We start from the raw sequence: 16,627 nt of genomic DNA on the forward strand, positions 1-16,627 counted from the left end.
ATGGTTGGTGCAAATGGAAATATAGTAAATGCATAGGATCATAATGGAAAACATAAGGAAGGAGAAGCAGGTACAGGGCCATATTGCTGAGCCTCTTATTCTGTAATACTGGGAACATTCTGTATTTTTTTTTTTAGAATCGGTGTTTTAGAAAGGGAAAAATTTTAAGATATAAAATTATTATGGTGGGAAAGAGAATAGGTAATAGGCCAGATGGGGTTGCTGCAGTGGAGATTGTGTGAGAAGCTAAAATTAAAGAATATATAATTACAGTTTGACAGCAGGAATAAATTTCAAGAGATACATTGTACAGCAGGGTGACTATAGTTAATAATGACATATTGTGTTCTTAATATGGAGAGTAGATTTTATGTCCTGTTATTACAAAACTGATAACTCTGTTAGATAATGTATTTGTGAACTGGCTAAATTTAACCATTTCATAATGTATATATTCCTCAAAAGAACAGACTATATATAATACAAATATACAATGTTATATGTACATTATAAATTAATTAAGGCTGAAAATGTAGCTCAGTGTTAAAGAGCTTGCTTAGCATGTATGAGGCCTTGGATTCTACGTCCAACACTACAAAAGCAAGAAAAAGAGAAATAAAGAATAGTGATTGATTTAAAAAAAAGGGAAAGACACAAAGAACAGTAGAAAAGAAGCTAGTAAACAGGAAGAAACAGAAATGCATGCCTCAGAGAAGGATAATTGATGGGATAAGTCCCAGAGAAGAGAAACAATGGAGAGAGAAAGAGTGTTTGTGTGTGTGTGTGGGGGGGTCCCATATATACACATTGTAAGTCCTCAATTTTCAGTGCTGAGTTGAGTTCTTTTTTAAAATTAATTTTCTCATATTCCCCATTTATTTTTCAAATATCAGTTTTTCAATCCTGTTTTGTCTTAATCTTAGGAAAGGACATTTTTTTCTAACATTTCAGAAGAAACAGAGAGTATCAAACAATTATATTCTGAAGTTCTAAATATGAGGAATGTATTGGAACCCATTATCTGTCCTTTTATTCTGGTCAAAAGATAGGCTACTATTATTTCCTGCCTTAAGGCATTAATTTATCTATATTTCATTTACTATAGACCCCATTATATTAAACAACCTTGCTTCCTCTTCTCTGTCAATTTATGCCTTTCTCTTAGCTATTTTGGGTGAGTTTCCAGGATGTTAGCAGGGATAGGGTAGAAAGTGATATCTTTCCAAGACCATCTCAAAGAGCAAAATGGATAGATTCCATATATGTTGTATATAATATGGAATAATAATAGATAATAATAATAAAATAATAATAATAAAAAATAATAATAATCCTTATTTATTTTTCCCAGATTGATCAGTTAGGTAAATCAATTTATTTCCCAGAAATAGGGAGTAAAGTAGCAGAGTGAAGTAAACTCTTAAGAGTCCTTCATCTCCCTTTAACTGGAAAGAAATTTCATGGTTGAGCAAGAAATATTACTTTACTGAACACAGCTAAGAATTGCTTATTCTGCCTCTCTATTTCTTTCTTCAAACTCTATCTGGGTTACTACACACCATGCTTCTCTGAGTCTCCTCTAATCTAAATGCCTTCCCATAGGCACACCCAAATCAGCACTATGCAATCTAAAGTATCCTTTCTGAAATTTTCTCATACTTATACACCTCATCTTTGTAAATTTACCTACAACCTATCATGTGCCCAATCCAGAAAACTGAGTGCCATCCTTGATTATTTCTTCGCTCTAATACTCCAGTTCCAGTCCAACAATTCCTATCACATTTCCTTCTCAGTCCCTCACAAGTCCTTTTACCTTTTTCCCTCTAGACTGCCACTATATACATTCAAGTTGCCATAATGTCTTCCCTGGATTGATGCCCATTTCTAACTGTTCTCCTCCCTCCTCTGATGTTTCCCATTTTACAAACCATTCTTCATGGTCTGGCTTCAGTGATATTTGTAACCTTAAGATATAATTGTAATTTTCATCTATAAAATCTTTTCATGGAATGCTATTATTAGTACAATGAAGCTTATAAGACACAATATGGCATGGCTGCTGTCAATGCATCGTCTCATTTCTGGACATCTTTTCTTCTATGTTTAAAGCACATTAAGCTTCTGTGAGTTTTTGTAGCATCTAGATCTTTACTGATGAACTTTCACATAACTGGAGCATTCTCTGTACCAGCCCTTACACATCTATATACCTAAGAAGATTCCTTTCTCTGCAAGTGAGGTTTTTGTATTCTCTGGTATACTGTCATAATGCTGTGAAAATCTAGTCACAGTTCTTAACACAATTTTACTTAATATGCCTATTACTTAAATCCTTTGCTAGATATTGTTATAGATAAGGTCTTGAGAGTAAAAATCATTTCTCTCCTTTCACTCTTGTGTCCACAATGTCTCACAGGATATCTAGAAGATAAAAAAATAATCATTCATTCAATATTATAGAAGGTATCATCTGAATTATGGAATGTCAGCAACTTAACTTTTAGCTTTATTTTATAAGAGAGTGGGTTATAAATGAATATTATATGCATCAAATAAGTCAATCTAACTGAGAAGGATGTAAAAGGGTAAGAGGGAAATTTTCTGATGTATATAATGTACTTACATTCATGAACATATCAAAGTCAGTCACTAAGCCAAACAGGAGAAGGAGGGAAGGGGAAGGAAATGGGTTGGGAATAGGGAAAGGGAAGAGTGATGTGTGCATGGATGCCTCTACCATTTTGTACCCCATTTAAATATATGACTACAATGCATCAATAAAAATATTAAAAATTCTTTTAAAACAATTTGTGGAATAGTTTAGTTGGTAGGATAGAGAGAAAGGGAGAAAATATCTAAAATATTTTATGTATAATATATTATAAAATATTATACACACATTCTGACCAATCTTCAAAATTTTATACATATTCTGACTAATTTTAAGTGATGTTATGTTTTTATATTTTCTTAATATAATGGGGTGGTAGAGAATATTTATAATGCCATGTAAAGAAACATCAATTAATTAAGATTCACAGTTTCCAATGGATGGATGTTCTCTTTTCTAAAAGTTCTAGCCCTATTATTTTGCCATATATTTTTATTTATAATTTCTAGGTCCCAATTTATCAACCTTTATTAAACATACATATGGAAGATAGTAGTATCTGTCTTATCTATTTCAAAGGGCTTTTATTAAAATTCATAGACTGTAAATACCTCAACATTATTATTACTATAATTTCATTATTCTATTATAACTGATTGTTTTACTGCTTTTATACTTTTATATTACCCTTCCAGAAAGTAATGAGGAATTACTGCATAAATAATATTGTTGCCTCATTAAAAGGAAAAAATCAATAAATTATTTGTGTTCATTAGATGATTTATTGAGGATAAAGTCTACTAAAATAATGTATCTGTTCCCAGGTATGGTGGCACAAGCTTGCAATTCCAGCATTCGGGAGGCTGAGACCAGAGGATCGTGGTTCGCGAACAGCCTCAGCTACTTAGTCCTTCCTCAACTTAGTGAGACCCTGTTTCATAATAGGGCAAGGGGTATAGCTCAGAGGTTGAATGCCCCTGCGTTCTATTCCCAGACCTGCAAAAACAAATAATGTATATGTTTAGGGAAATATTTGTAAAAAAAATCAGGATTATTCAATATTGTAAAATATATTTAAAATATCTATGAATATTTCTAATACATACCTAATGCTTCCTAATTATAAGGTATTCCGCTAAGTGCCTTAAATTTTTTAATTTTGTTCTCTCAACATTTCTAAATTCCATATTCTTATAGATTTCACTTTATAGATCAAGAATCTAATAGATATATTGAGCAGCTTGTTTTAGGGAATTTTAATTAAATTTTTGATACCTAGGAACCTGCATATTTAGCTACTGTGCTTTAGAAGATGGAATTTTCCTCAAAGGTGAAATTTTAAGTAAATTAGTCATATCCAAAATTAAGGCAGTATATTTTTTTATGCTGTGCTGCGTATTGAACCCATGGGCATTCTACCTCTGAGCTACACCCCCAACCATATATTTTATGACAAATTTGGTAACTTTCTTATCATTTATTTTTTTCGCTTTTTATAATTTATTTTTTTATTTTTATGTGGAACATATTGAAAATGGCATACATTTAGATAGTACTTGGTGCCCTTTTTTAAATTTTTCAGTGTCTCGCTAAGTTAAGAAGGGCCTCACTAGGTAGCTGAGGCTGGCTGCAAACCTGTGATCCTCCTGTCTCAGCCTCCCAAATGATGGAATTACAAGCGTGTGCCACCACACCCGGCTAAGGAAATATTATTAATTCTGTATATCTCATATGTAAATCTAAAAATATGTAAATAACTGTCTTTAATTGAAAGAATAGCGAAGGGACTTTGGACTCTTCTTTATAACTTTCTGATGGTAAGTTTAAAATACTGTCTCATGCATCTACAACAACTTATTTTGTCATTGAATTCTCTCTGACATACTTCCTATGAAGTTCATAATGGCATAGATTTCTTGCAATATAAACACCTATCATATACTGTTCTCTAGCAAATTCTATATGGCTTTTTATTAAAAAAGTAGAAGAAATTTAGTGTATGCTAGTTTATTTATATGTGATATGACCATTAAATCATATATATCTTGGGATTAAAACCAAGGGTATTCTACCTTTGAGCTACTCTCCTAGCACTATTTTATTTATTTATTTTGAAACAGCATCTTGCTAGATTCCTAAGAACTTTTTTTAAATATCTGAGGCTGGCTTTGTACCTGAGATGCTCCTGGTTCAGCTTCCTAAGTACTGGAATTACAAGTGTGAGCCACCACTCCTGCCTGACATGTATATTTTGATATCAGAATTTAGGTCACATGTATCACCTTTCCTTGACTGACACTGGCTTCAGTTGGATTGAGATTTCCTCTGCTGTAAACTGTAGTGCATTTTTGGCAGTTATAATTGTAATATAGTTTAAAATCTATGCAAAATGGCATTAGCTCAAAACCAAGCATTAATTTTCCTTCTGATAATTATCCAGGAAGAAATTAGGTTTGTTAGTAAACTTTTTCTTACACGTTACTTTAAGTTCTATACACAATAATACTGATTTGGGTACAGAAATATTTAAAATATTTTGCATATTCTTGTTTATACTAAAGTTGAATGTTGTTCATTCTCAAAATTGCATGCATGAGAGTATAAAATAAAATTTAGTTAATTTAGAAAGCTATAACAACCTTTATATTATTTTTCTTACTTGTCACCTTATTTGAATTATAATGGATGGTTAGATTTTTTTTCTGTTATTTTACTTTTATATAAATATGAAATTCAAATTTAATGATTTGAATAGTTAATTACATTAATATTTAACTTACTGTGGCCCAATGTGTCATTGATAGATGAAAACGGAAGCCCTATGAAGAGTAGAGGCAGTTTTATGCTTCCCTCCCGAGATGCTAGATTATTCTCTTCTGCTTCAATACATAGATCATCTGCTGCTGCTAAATATTATGATCCTGACTATACAACTGGAAACTTATTTGTTGGTATGTGGCAAGTATAAAGTGCACTTCTCAGATCAAGCCAATAGTGTAATCTGCTTTTCATCTTTTAGTTTAAAAGTGGGGCTTTTTCAAGTGTGAAATACATAAAGAAAACCATGAATTTGTCAGGAGCCTTAACTGGGTAATCTTTGGAGTTCTTTTTAATGATCAATAGCAGAAGATCTCTTGTCTTGCTGCACTTGTTGGCTTTCAGTACTTTTTCCTTTGCCAAAATATGTACCAAATGTTCTGTTTATTACGGGGCTTAGTAAAATATCTAAAGGTAGTTTCTTCTGGGCTGCCCAACAGATGTTACATTAACATTTAACTAAAATATTAATTATCCTGTGGAGCCTCTGTACATTTGTCATATTACATAGTTTGTAAACTTCAAAACTAGGGGTTTGTCATTTAATATCTGATTAGATCAAAAGTTGCCTATCATAAAAAGAGGTGAGCACATGTAAAAATTTACTTGATATAATTTGCAAATAACTCCTCAAATACTTCTTTGATACTCCTTTACCTACATATGGGTAATATTGAGAATTTTCATTTTTATTGAGTGGACCAAATAAACTTAGTGTGAAGTTTCTATTGTGTCCAATTTTGTGCCATTACATGGGCAGATATTTTTTAAAACATGGCAAAATAATTCTGTAATCTTAAAAATTTTCCTAACTCAAAAATATTTTGTTTTATTGAAGTGCTTGATGTGTAAAAAATGTTATTTTGAGTCTGAAGCCAATATTACATTTCTATAATTATTTTGGCTGAAGTATAACTTAATAGTCAATGCTGAATCATTATCAGTACATTTTTCTTATTTAGTTAATTGTGTAAGGTTCCACATATCATGAATAAAATTAACTATTTTAATGAAATTCATAAATTTAAAAATTTTGAATAATTCAATGTAAGTATATTTTTATTATTTATTTTACAAAAGAGTAAATTAAATCAGAATTTATTGAGCACATAGAATATTTGTAGAATTAGTTTTGTTTACATATAAATATTAATTAGTAATAGAATAATTTACTCCATAATCAAGTAATTATTTTTTATAAACAAATGTGAATTTTAGGAATGGAAACATCATATGAACATTTTAACTTGGATGGAACTGAAACTCCACCAGAATCAGTTGGTGACTCTCTGGGAATGGAAGAGAAAAATGAACAATTGTTTTCTCCTGAAGAAGGATCAAGGGCATATAACTTCTATCAGAATGTTGTAAATGCAGCTCAGACATGGTTCAGTCTCTTTGGCTGGCCTGAAGGACCCCATTCCCTATCTATTCCAGAGACTATAAGAAGGTGACAGTTACATAGTTCTATAAATTCTTTGCTTTATATATTTTCTAAAATATAATCCATTTCAAATATTTTGATTGAAATGAAATATTAGCTAATAAATTATTAAACTTATAATTTATGAGAATAGCAATGAATAGAAATAGAAATAGAAATTCTTTAGTCTACAAATACTTTTTAAAATATTCTAAGTATTTGATAATTTTAGAAAAGCACTGAAACTCATTGGACTTCAGTTTCCATACCTATAAATTAATAAAAGGTAAAGTATGAGTAAGAAATATAAATAATTTTAAATTTGAAAAAATTTTAACCAGGTATGGTGGCACGTGCTTGTAATTCCGGTACTTTTGAGGCTGAGACAGGAGGATTACAGGTTCAAAGCCAGCCTCAGCAGCTTAGTGAGGCTCTCAGCAATTTAGTGAGATCCTGCTTCCAAATAAAATATAAAATAGATCCAGGGTTGTTGACCTGTAGAAGGCCCCTGGCTGCTAACCTCAGTATGACAGAAAATGAATAAATTTTAAAAATTTGAAAATTATATATTTTTAATACGTATGTATACCTTGAATCATCCATTGGAAGCCAAGATTACTTGATCGTATATACTACTGTTTACCTAAACTACAATCAGGGAAAACAGGCAATTTATTTACTTGTTTAATTTTTTAAATTTTTAAAAATTTTTATTGGTGCATTGTAATTCTACATTTTAATGGGGGTACAAGATGGTAGAGTTACACATGCACACATCACTCAATTAGCTAGCCCTTACACAATTTCTCCACCATTCTCTCCCCCCTCCCTCCTTCTCATGTTTGGCTTAGTGATTGACTTTGATGTGTTTGTAGGGAATTTCTGTCTTCCCCTCTCTTATACTCCTCAATTAGGTCGCTTTATTTGCTCAACTATAGTTTTCCCTTCATTATCCAGAGTTCCTCCTATGAGCCATTTTCTCCCTAGTTTCCACATATTAGGAAGAGTATCCAATTTCATTTTTTTGTGACTTAGCATAATGTCCTCCAGTTCCATCCATTTCCCTGAAAATGATGTAACTGTTTTTTCTTTATGGCTGAGTAAAATTCCATTGTGTACATATCCCATTGTTTTGCAGTCCATTCGTCTGTTGATGGATATCTTGACTGGTTTCATAGTTTGGCAAAGGTGAATTGTGCAGCTATAAGCATAGATATGCATGCATTAGTCTGGTAGTTTGGTTTCCATTCTTTGGGGTAGATACCCAGGAGTGGTATTTCTGGATAATATGGTAAGTTTGTTCCCATTCTTCTGAGAATACTCCATACTGTTTCCCAAAGTGGTTACACTAATTTGCAATCCCCCCAACAATGTATTAGAGTTCTACTTCTCCACATCCTCACCAACATTTGTTGTTTTTTGTGTTTTGAATGATTGCCATTCTAGTTGGAGTTAGGTAAAATACCAGAACTCAAGAAACTCAGGACTAAGAAAATGAATAACCAATCAAAAATGAAACTGTATATTTAATATAAATAAGTTAACACTTTTAGATCTAGAATTCAATAAAAATGTGTTATTAATGAACAGGGAAGGCTCACTTTTCTTTAACACTGTATCCTTTTTAATAATACATTTCCCTCTGTTCTTTCAAGTGCTTTTATTTGTCAACATGTATACAATTTTAAACTATTTAGGTTATTTCAAATAATCATTTCTGTTGTTAAACAGGAATTCAGAAACCGCTCTTATATAATTTTTTGGTACAGTGAGATCTTAACCCTTTGTACCTCATTTCTCAGCAATGGACAAACTTGCAGCCACCATGGGGTAATAGTTATGTTTGTTAAGAGATGGGTTGTATTTGGAGTTTTTATCTGTATTTGAGAACAAGCTAGTTGATATAAATCTATAACTTTCAAATATATGATTTTCATAAATATTTAAATTAATAGGACAATTTCATCTTCACTGTTTTTAATATAATTTAAAATCAAAGAAAAATAGAAGACAAAAATAGCTCCCACCTCATGGGGGTAAGGTTTCCCTAAAAGAAAGCAATCATCAAGTTCACTGATTTAATATTTTTTCTTGTCTGTTCTATGGGAAATTTTTCTTCTTTTTTCTTTCATTCTTTCTGTCTCTTTTTTCCTTGTAATTTATATTAAACATTTATTCAAAATGTGATTAACACTACACTAGGAGCTATTTTATTTTTATTTGTGTGTGTGTATGTATTACTGAGGACTGAAATCAGAGGCATTCTACCACCAAGCTACATCTTTATCTCTTTTTAAATATATTTTTAAAACTTTAAAACATGGTCTTGTTAGGTTACTGAGATTCTTGATAAATTTTTGATGCTCAAACCTGAAATCCTTATGTCTCAGCCTCCCACATATTGGGATTATACCTATGTACCTGTTGATTTCTAGATATTCAATAGACTAGAAATAAACAATGCAATTATTTTAATGGATTATCTATATATTGACTAATTTTTAGTCTGTCTTCAATTTCTAGAGGCCCTTAGATCTAATTTCTTTTTAAACATTTCTCAAATCAACAAAACATGGAAATGGTCATTGAAAAAGATAAGACAATTTATCGGATAAAATACACTAAATATTATAATCTGCTCATATCAATTTTGGTGAAGTGTGGGAATTAATATGTTCTACAAAGAGAACGGAAAGATCTTTAAGCAATTTATCTTAGAATCATTTCAATAATATTGGAAATCCTACTTTATGTGAAATGAGTGATTGTAGTATGCATTGGTACTATTTCAGGATTCTAATCTAACTTGAACCTCCCACATCTGCCTCATACCAATACTACAGAATGCCAGTCAGGAAACTTAGAGGGAAGGGTTTATATTGTTCCATCCCAGAGCTTCTTACTTAGTAAAAGTATATATAATCTCATAGAAAATCAAGTTAATCAATGAAATGTTTTATCATTCACAGTAAGAGCACCCAAAATGAGGAAAATATGTTCTCTATGCTTTCTATTTCCTCAACTATAAATTGGAGATTATAACAAGCACTGTATAGGACTGTTTCAGTATTTAAAAGGAGTATCATCTTAAAGTCTTATTAGAATAGACCTTGTGAATTGGGTAAAGTCTGAGTGATGTGTGCATGTATGCCTTTAGCATCTTGTACTCCACTAAGTACTCTACTAAGGTGTATGACTACAGTGCACCTAAAATTTTTTTTAAATTGATCTTTTGATCTAGTAAATTATAAATGTTATCTATTAATAATTTTAATTAGAAATATTAATAGTGTTATATATTTCTGATTTCATTAATTATTCCACCAACTCTTCTATTTGACAGTAAAGAATCATTTAAAACTCATAGTTGAGCACTTATTCAAATTATATTTCATTAATATTTCACTTTTTGGAGAATTTTTCCAGCTTGATATATAACTTATTAATTATATTTTACTTATAGATTTTTAAAATATTTTCTAAACTTTACACACATACATACAATGAGAGGTATAGAGAACTACTTTTATCTATCTTGAGCTGCTGAAAACCCCATTGATCAATTGAATGAAAAATAAATTACCACTTTCATTTTGGGGCATTCTGTTCATTTATACTGCAAATAATATCCAACAGTTTTCATGGAAGAAACTTGTGTTTAGATTCAAATAAACTATTAAAATGAAAGTAATTAAAATTACTGATTAGAGTTGAGTTTCTTGATCTCTTTTTACTCCTGAGCATTATAAGAATAGTGAAACATTTTATACTTTTTATTTTCATATTTTATTTACATGGCTTTCTTATTTAACTATTTTACTCCTGGCTTGCTAGTGATAGTTGTAAGTGATGAGTGAAAGATAAGTTCACTGAGCCTTTTGAATAAGTACATTTTAATTCTCCAAAGAAAATTAATCCTAGCTGGGCATGATGGCTCATGCTTGTAACCCCAGTACTTGTGAGGCTGAGAAAGGAGGATCACAGGTTCACAGCCAGCCTCAGCTACTTGGTGAGGCTCTCTGCAATTTAGTAAGATCCTGTTTCAAAATAAAGAATAAAAAAAGAGGCCTGTGGGTATAGATCGGAGGAAGATTGCCCCCGGGTTTCATTCCCAGTACCACAAAAACAAACAAAAAAATGTTTAAATTCAACTAATACTGCAATATTTAAATGTGTGAAGAAATAATGTGGTTATAATTATTAAGCTTTTACTTAATACATTTTACTTTAGTGGGATATACATATGTGTAAACATGAAAAAAAAAAAAGAATAAAACCTGGACAAGGAAGTATATGCCTCTAATCCCCGTACATGAGTAAGAGATAGGAGATCACAAGTTTGAGATCAGCCTGGACAACTTGTTGTGACCCAGGGTTCAAACTCCAGTAACACACACACACACACACACACACACACACGCACGCACACACACACAAGTGTGTGTTGTTTTTGCAACATTTTTGTACTTTCAATGGGCAAATAAGTTATATGATTACAAATATTACCTTTTCTAATAACAAGCCTCTGAGGGCTAAATTAATTTGTAAATTTTAGTTAATTTTTACGTACTAGAGAAATTTTGAAGGCCTATGATATCTCCTATTTTTAGGTCAAGAAACAAAACTCCCATGGACAGAGGCCCACAATCCAAGGATAGCCCATACTTGTGCAGGCAGTATCTTGCCAATGTCCGCCAAGCCCCTTATGGCCCTTACAATAATACCAAATCTACTGCACAAAGAAAATATCTATCTTGGGTTTAGGTTTAAAGACTTATTGTCATATAATATATAGATAGCATTATCAGTACATCATTACACCTATGTAACCATTGTTTAGACCAAGAAATAGAAGAAAAAATAGCATACCTGAATCCCATCTACCTCTTTGTTTAACTTTCTACCATCCGAGAAGAGAATAATTATCCTGAAATATAACATTATATGCTACTTTTGTCTAGTTTTGTACTTTATATAGAAAGAATCATATAATTTTCATCTCTTTGTGTTTTCTATGTAGAACTCTTGCACATATTTTGGTAGATTTTCCCGTTTTCATTTTTTTTTCTTTTTTTTGGTACTAGGGATTGAGCCTAGGAGTATTCTACCTCCGAGTTACGCCCCCAGCCCTTTTTTTCATTTTTTTAAATTTTGAAACAGGGTCTCACTAAGTTGTGGAAGGCCTCACTAAGTAGCTGAGGCTGGCAACAAACGTGTGATCCTCCTGTGTTAGCCTTCCAAGAACTGAGATTACAAGAGTGCACCACCACACAGAGCTGTTTCAATATTTTGGAAGGCATTGATAATAACATTTTTAAAATTTTGTTTTTATATTTTCCTACATTCTCTATATAAAGTCTATTATCCTTATATCTTCAATTTATTTTTTAATCTTAACACACTTGCCATGATCTTCAGAAAAATATTGAATAATAGTCATCCTTTCATTAATTTCATTAATTTCATTTTTTTTGAGGGTCTGGGGATGAAACCCAGAGGCATTTGACCACCGAGCTACACCCCCTGTCCTATTTCTTATTCTTTATTTTGAAACTGGGTCTCACTGAGTTTCAGAGGGCCTCACTAAGTAGCTGAGGCTGTCACCGAACCGAGATCCTCTGGGTCTCAGCCTCCCGAATGCTGGGATTACAAGGGTGTGCCATCACGCCCGGCTAATTTCATTTTTATTGTATAACCTTTCAGCACTTTACCATTATGTATGAAGTTTGTTCCATGCCTCTTATAGAAAACTGTTATCAGATTATGAAGTTTAAGTTTATTTTAACAATTATGCATCTTCATAATAAACATTTAATTTTAAATTTGTAAATTTCTTCTACTATCATCTACATTCCATATTTCATACATTATATATTATTTTAATATCATTCATATTATCTCTTTTCCAGTACAACTTACTTAAAAGGGCTATTTGAAGCTTACATGATAAATATAATTTAATTAAGGTCAAAGAACATCCCTTTGAAATTTTTAAAATATTTTTTACTGGCCAGCATTTAATTAGTTTTTATAAGCATTCCAGCTAAAAATAGATTATGTATTTTGTACACAATGCACGTTATTTTCTATGTGATTATGTTGAATTATGTTTGCTTATTGTCCTCTTCAAGTAATATGTGTTTTCTGATTTTTATATTTTTACACATTTTTTGTTTGTTTGTTTTTGGTGGTACTGGGAATGGAACCCTTCTACCTCCAGGCTACACACCCAGACTTATTTTATTTTTTATTTTTGGAAATAGGGTCTCTTAAGCCAGCAAAGCTGGCTTCAAATCTGCGCGATCCTCCTGTCTCTGCCTCCCAAGCGCAGGGATTACAAGTGTGTGCCACCATGCCCGGCTATATTTTTATACATTTTTACACATTAGTACAATGAATTTGTAAAATTTTTACTTTGATTTGTATATTTACCTACTCTTTAACAATTCAGACAATTTTATTTATATGTATTAGTTCTTACCAAGTATCTTCTGATATACTTATAACATCATCGTGTTTTATTGAAAATTTTATACCCAGGGTTATTTTTATATTTATCGATAATTTGTATCCTAATTGCTACTTTATTTCTATTAATATAGGTATATTATTTTATTCTATTTAATATTTATATACCATTTTTAATTTTTAGCTGATACACAAGAACATAAAACTCATATAAATAGGATATCATATAATATTTGAATTCCTACTCATTAGGTCAATTTCAAGTCCATGGCCTTCTAAGATTAAAATGCACATTTCAAGAACATGTGTGTCAGTTTATTTTTTATGTATGCTTCATGAATGTTTAAAATCCTTGTAAACTATTATGAACATCATCTATAATTTATAGCATAAGAAATAGTGCTCAGTGAGTTTGAGTCACCTATTAATGAGTTCAGGAGTAACTATAGTCTTTCTCAAGCCTAATTCATTACAACATTACATAATAATATATATTCAAATGAGACACCAAAAATCTCTGGGAATATTTAAAATTTGAATTTTGACTACCAAATGGTATCTGAGTAAAGTACATTTCTTAACTTTCTTCATTTTTACATTTTTAAACTATTAAAAAATACTATTGATGTGTTATAGTCATACTTCTTAATAGAGTACAAGATGGTAGAGGCATACATGCACACATCATCCAATTAACCCTTACCCAATTCCCATCCCATTCTCTACCCCATTTCCTCCTTTTCATTTTTGGCTAGATGATTTTAATTGGATATTTTTTGTCAAATAGCTTTTGTCTTGTTTTACAATATAAAATTTCAAGATTGTTTTAACTTAAAGTTATTTTCCCATAGAGATGTGCAAAAAATACAATTCTACTCATCACCGAAGAAGTTTACCAGACAGAATGATTTTTCCAAATATAATAAGACTATTTATGATGTGCTGCTTCACTTGAGTGGGAAAATGCCACCTGGAATTAGTTTAAGTCAATCTTTACCTGTGGATAACATTGAAAGGGTGATTCAGCTTCATGCACAACATTCCTCACTTCTGGACTTTCTCAAGTAAGAGCACAGATGTGTTGATTTAAGCATGTAATTATGGCTAGGATAGACACATAAGTAGACAAATGTATATATTGATTTGTTAACTTTGAAATTATTTTTTACCAAATATTTATTTTTATTTACCCTATAGCACCTACATTAAAAAAACATACTAGTTAACAGGAAATAGCTATTTCATGATATTTTGGATTTATAATGTTAAGGCAGTCATTTTCAATTCTTGTCATACATCAAATAACTGAAAAGTTTTGTTGAAATAATTTTCTGATCAGTACACACAGAGTTTATGATGCTAATTTAAATTTATAACAAGTTACCAGGTGATACTGATATTTCGGGTCTTTAACATTATTTTTAAAATTCTGATCTAACCCAAAGATATCATATCGACCTACTCAACAAAAGAATAAAACCAAAATGTTTTATTCTTCATATGAATGTCAGTATAATCTGAGAATATAGATATAATCAACTTTTAATTTCCATAAAGTCTTTAACATTAAATTAATAGGCAGATGGAAAATTCTATAAATTGATGGTATAAACTATAGAAAAATACTTGTAATTTAAGTTACTATATTCCTCTATAAAGATTGAATTGAATGGCAAGTTGGCAAAATATGGAAAAGCACTACTCACAGCAAGTCTGAGGGGACAGGCGCAGTGGAACACACTGTAATCCAAGTACTTGGGAAACTGAAACAGGAGAATCACAGGTTTGAGGACAGCCTCAGCAACTTAGCAAGGCTCTCAGAAACTTACCAATATCCTATTTAAACATAAAAAAATGAAGAAAGGCTGGGGGTGTATCTCAAAATTATAATATCCCTGAATTCAAGCCACAATGCTACAAAAAAGAAAGTCTGAGGGAGGGTTGTTTGATTTATATGGTTTCTTTTGCCTACATTTACTACATCCTTGTTCACTGAAATTCTACACAACCACAGGTAATATTCTTATTCTACCTTTTTGGTCCTTCACTGTTAAAATTGCAATGGTTAGCTATAATTATTTATATAATAGAATTAATTTGTTTTTTAAGTTTTTATTTGTGCATTGTAGTCATACATTGTAATGGGATACAAGATGATAGAGAAATACATGCACATATTAAATTAATAATGTGCCTTTCTCTTTTTGTTTTTTTGTTTAAGAAATGTATCTCAGTTTTGGCTAGGAATATTTATCTGCTTTATCAGCAGTGGCAATGAAGGGCAAGAAGACCCTTAGAGTTTGAATGCAAATAAAATATTTGATATTCAGTGTTTTTTATTTATAATATAGGAATTTTGTGTCTGGCAATACTATGTATTAAAAGTTGGCCATATTAGTGAACAGAATATTTTCTTTTGACTCTTAGTATCATAGTAATGATCAAAATTGGCTTATGTTTTTTAAGATTTAGAGTGGAGCTAAAAATTTCTAAGTCACTGAAAGTGACTGAATCAAGACCTAGGCAGTTTGTCATGGAGGTTTCTTGTGTCTTCACTGAAGAGGTAGAAGACTGGCAGATTGCTGGCCCTGTAGCCACAGTATGAATGACACATCTTGAGGACTTGGGAATAGCAGAATCATTTATAGAGAACCTCTTGATGCTTGATGAGGTTAAGAAAATAGATTCAAGTTTCCCATTCCAGATATCAGCAGCATATGTTCATATGAAAAATAGCTCCCAAGCAGAAAAGCAAAACATTCAGAGACCAAGGAGCCAAAAAAGCAGACATGCTTTAGACATGCATGTCTAAATAGAAGTATCCTTCTCATGTCTGTCTCATGTTACCTCAAATGCATAGTTGATCCGGGTTCTGAGAGACCTTATACAATTGGAGGCTTGTCTTAATAATATAAATGTATTTAAAATGCATATATGATGCACTGCTTTAGAAAGTAACATAAAGAAGCCTAAAATATAAGATTAACTTAACAATGAATTTATCTCTTCCCACATATCATTTTATATTAGAGGTAGGGGTGCTATAATTTTGAATATTTATCATAAAGAACAGAGTTACCTTAAAGAGAGTTTAGGGGTTATAAGATACATAAAGACAAAGTACACAAAAAAGGAAGTTTTAATCTCTCTATAAGTCTACAAACAATTTAGGGGAAAGGTTTATATCAGTTACAGAAATTACCACAACTTGAATTATGTAGATCATTTTTAACTCTTGATTCTTTGAGCCAGTGAATTTCATTAATTTGTGGGCAATATCATAGGTGTTATAAAATATATAATTG

At 31.3% G+C, this 16,627-nt stretch overlaps 1 protein-coding gene across 1 annotated transcript in view; it reads left to right on the plus strand.

Annotated features, from left to right (window-relative positions):
* Nucleotides 1-16,627, plus strand: part of CFAP47 (cilia and flagella associated protein 47) — a gene marked incomplete at both ends in the record, with an annotated part of 367,798 nt that overhangs the window by 101,960 nt on the left and 249,211 nt on the right. The window contains 3 exons of the mRNA XM_080718845.1: nucleotides 5,419-5,565; nucleotides 6,650-6,881; nucleotides 14,174-14,386. Of these exons, the coding sequence (XP_080574971.1) occupies nucleotides 5,419-5,565; nucleotides 6,650-6,881; nucleotides 14,174-14,386 (592 nt within the window). The remainder of the gene's footprint in view (nucleotides 1-5,418; nucleotides 5,566-6,649; nucleotides 6,882-14,173; nucleotides 14,387-16,627) is intronic.

Source organism: Muscardinus avellanarius, assembly GCF_963383645.1.
Source record: "Muscardinus avellanarius genome assembly, chromosome: X".
Taxonomy (NCBI): Eukaryota; Metazoa; Chordata; class Mammalia; order Rodentia; family Gliridae; genus Muscardinus; species Muscardinus avellanarius.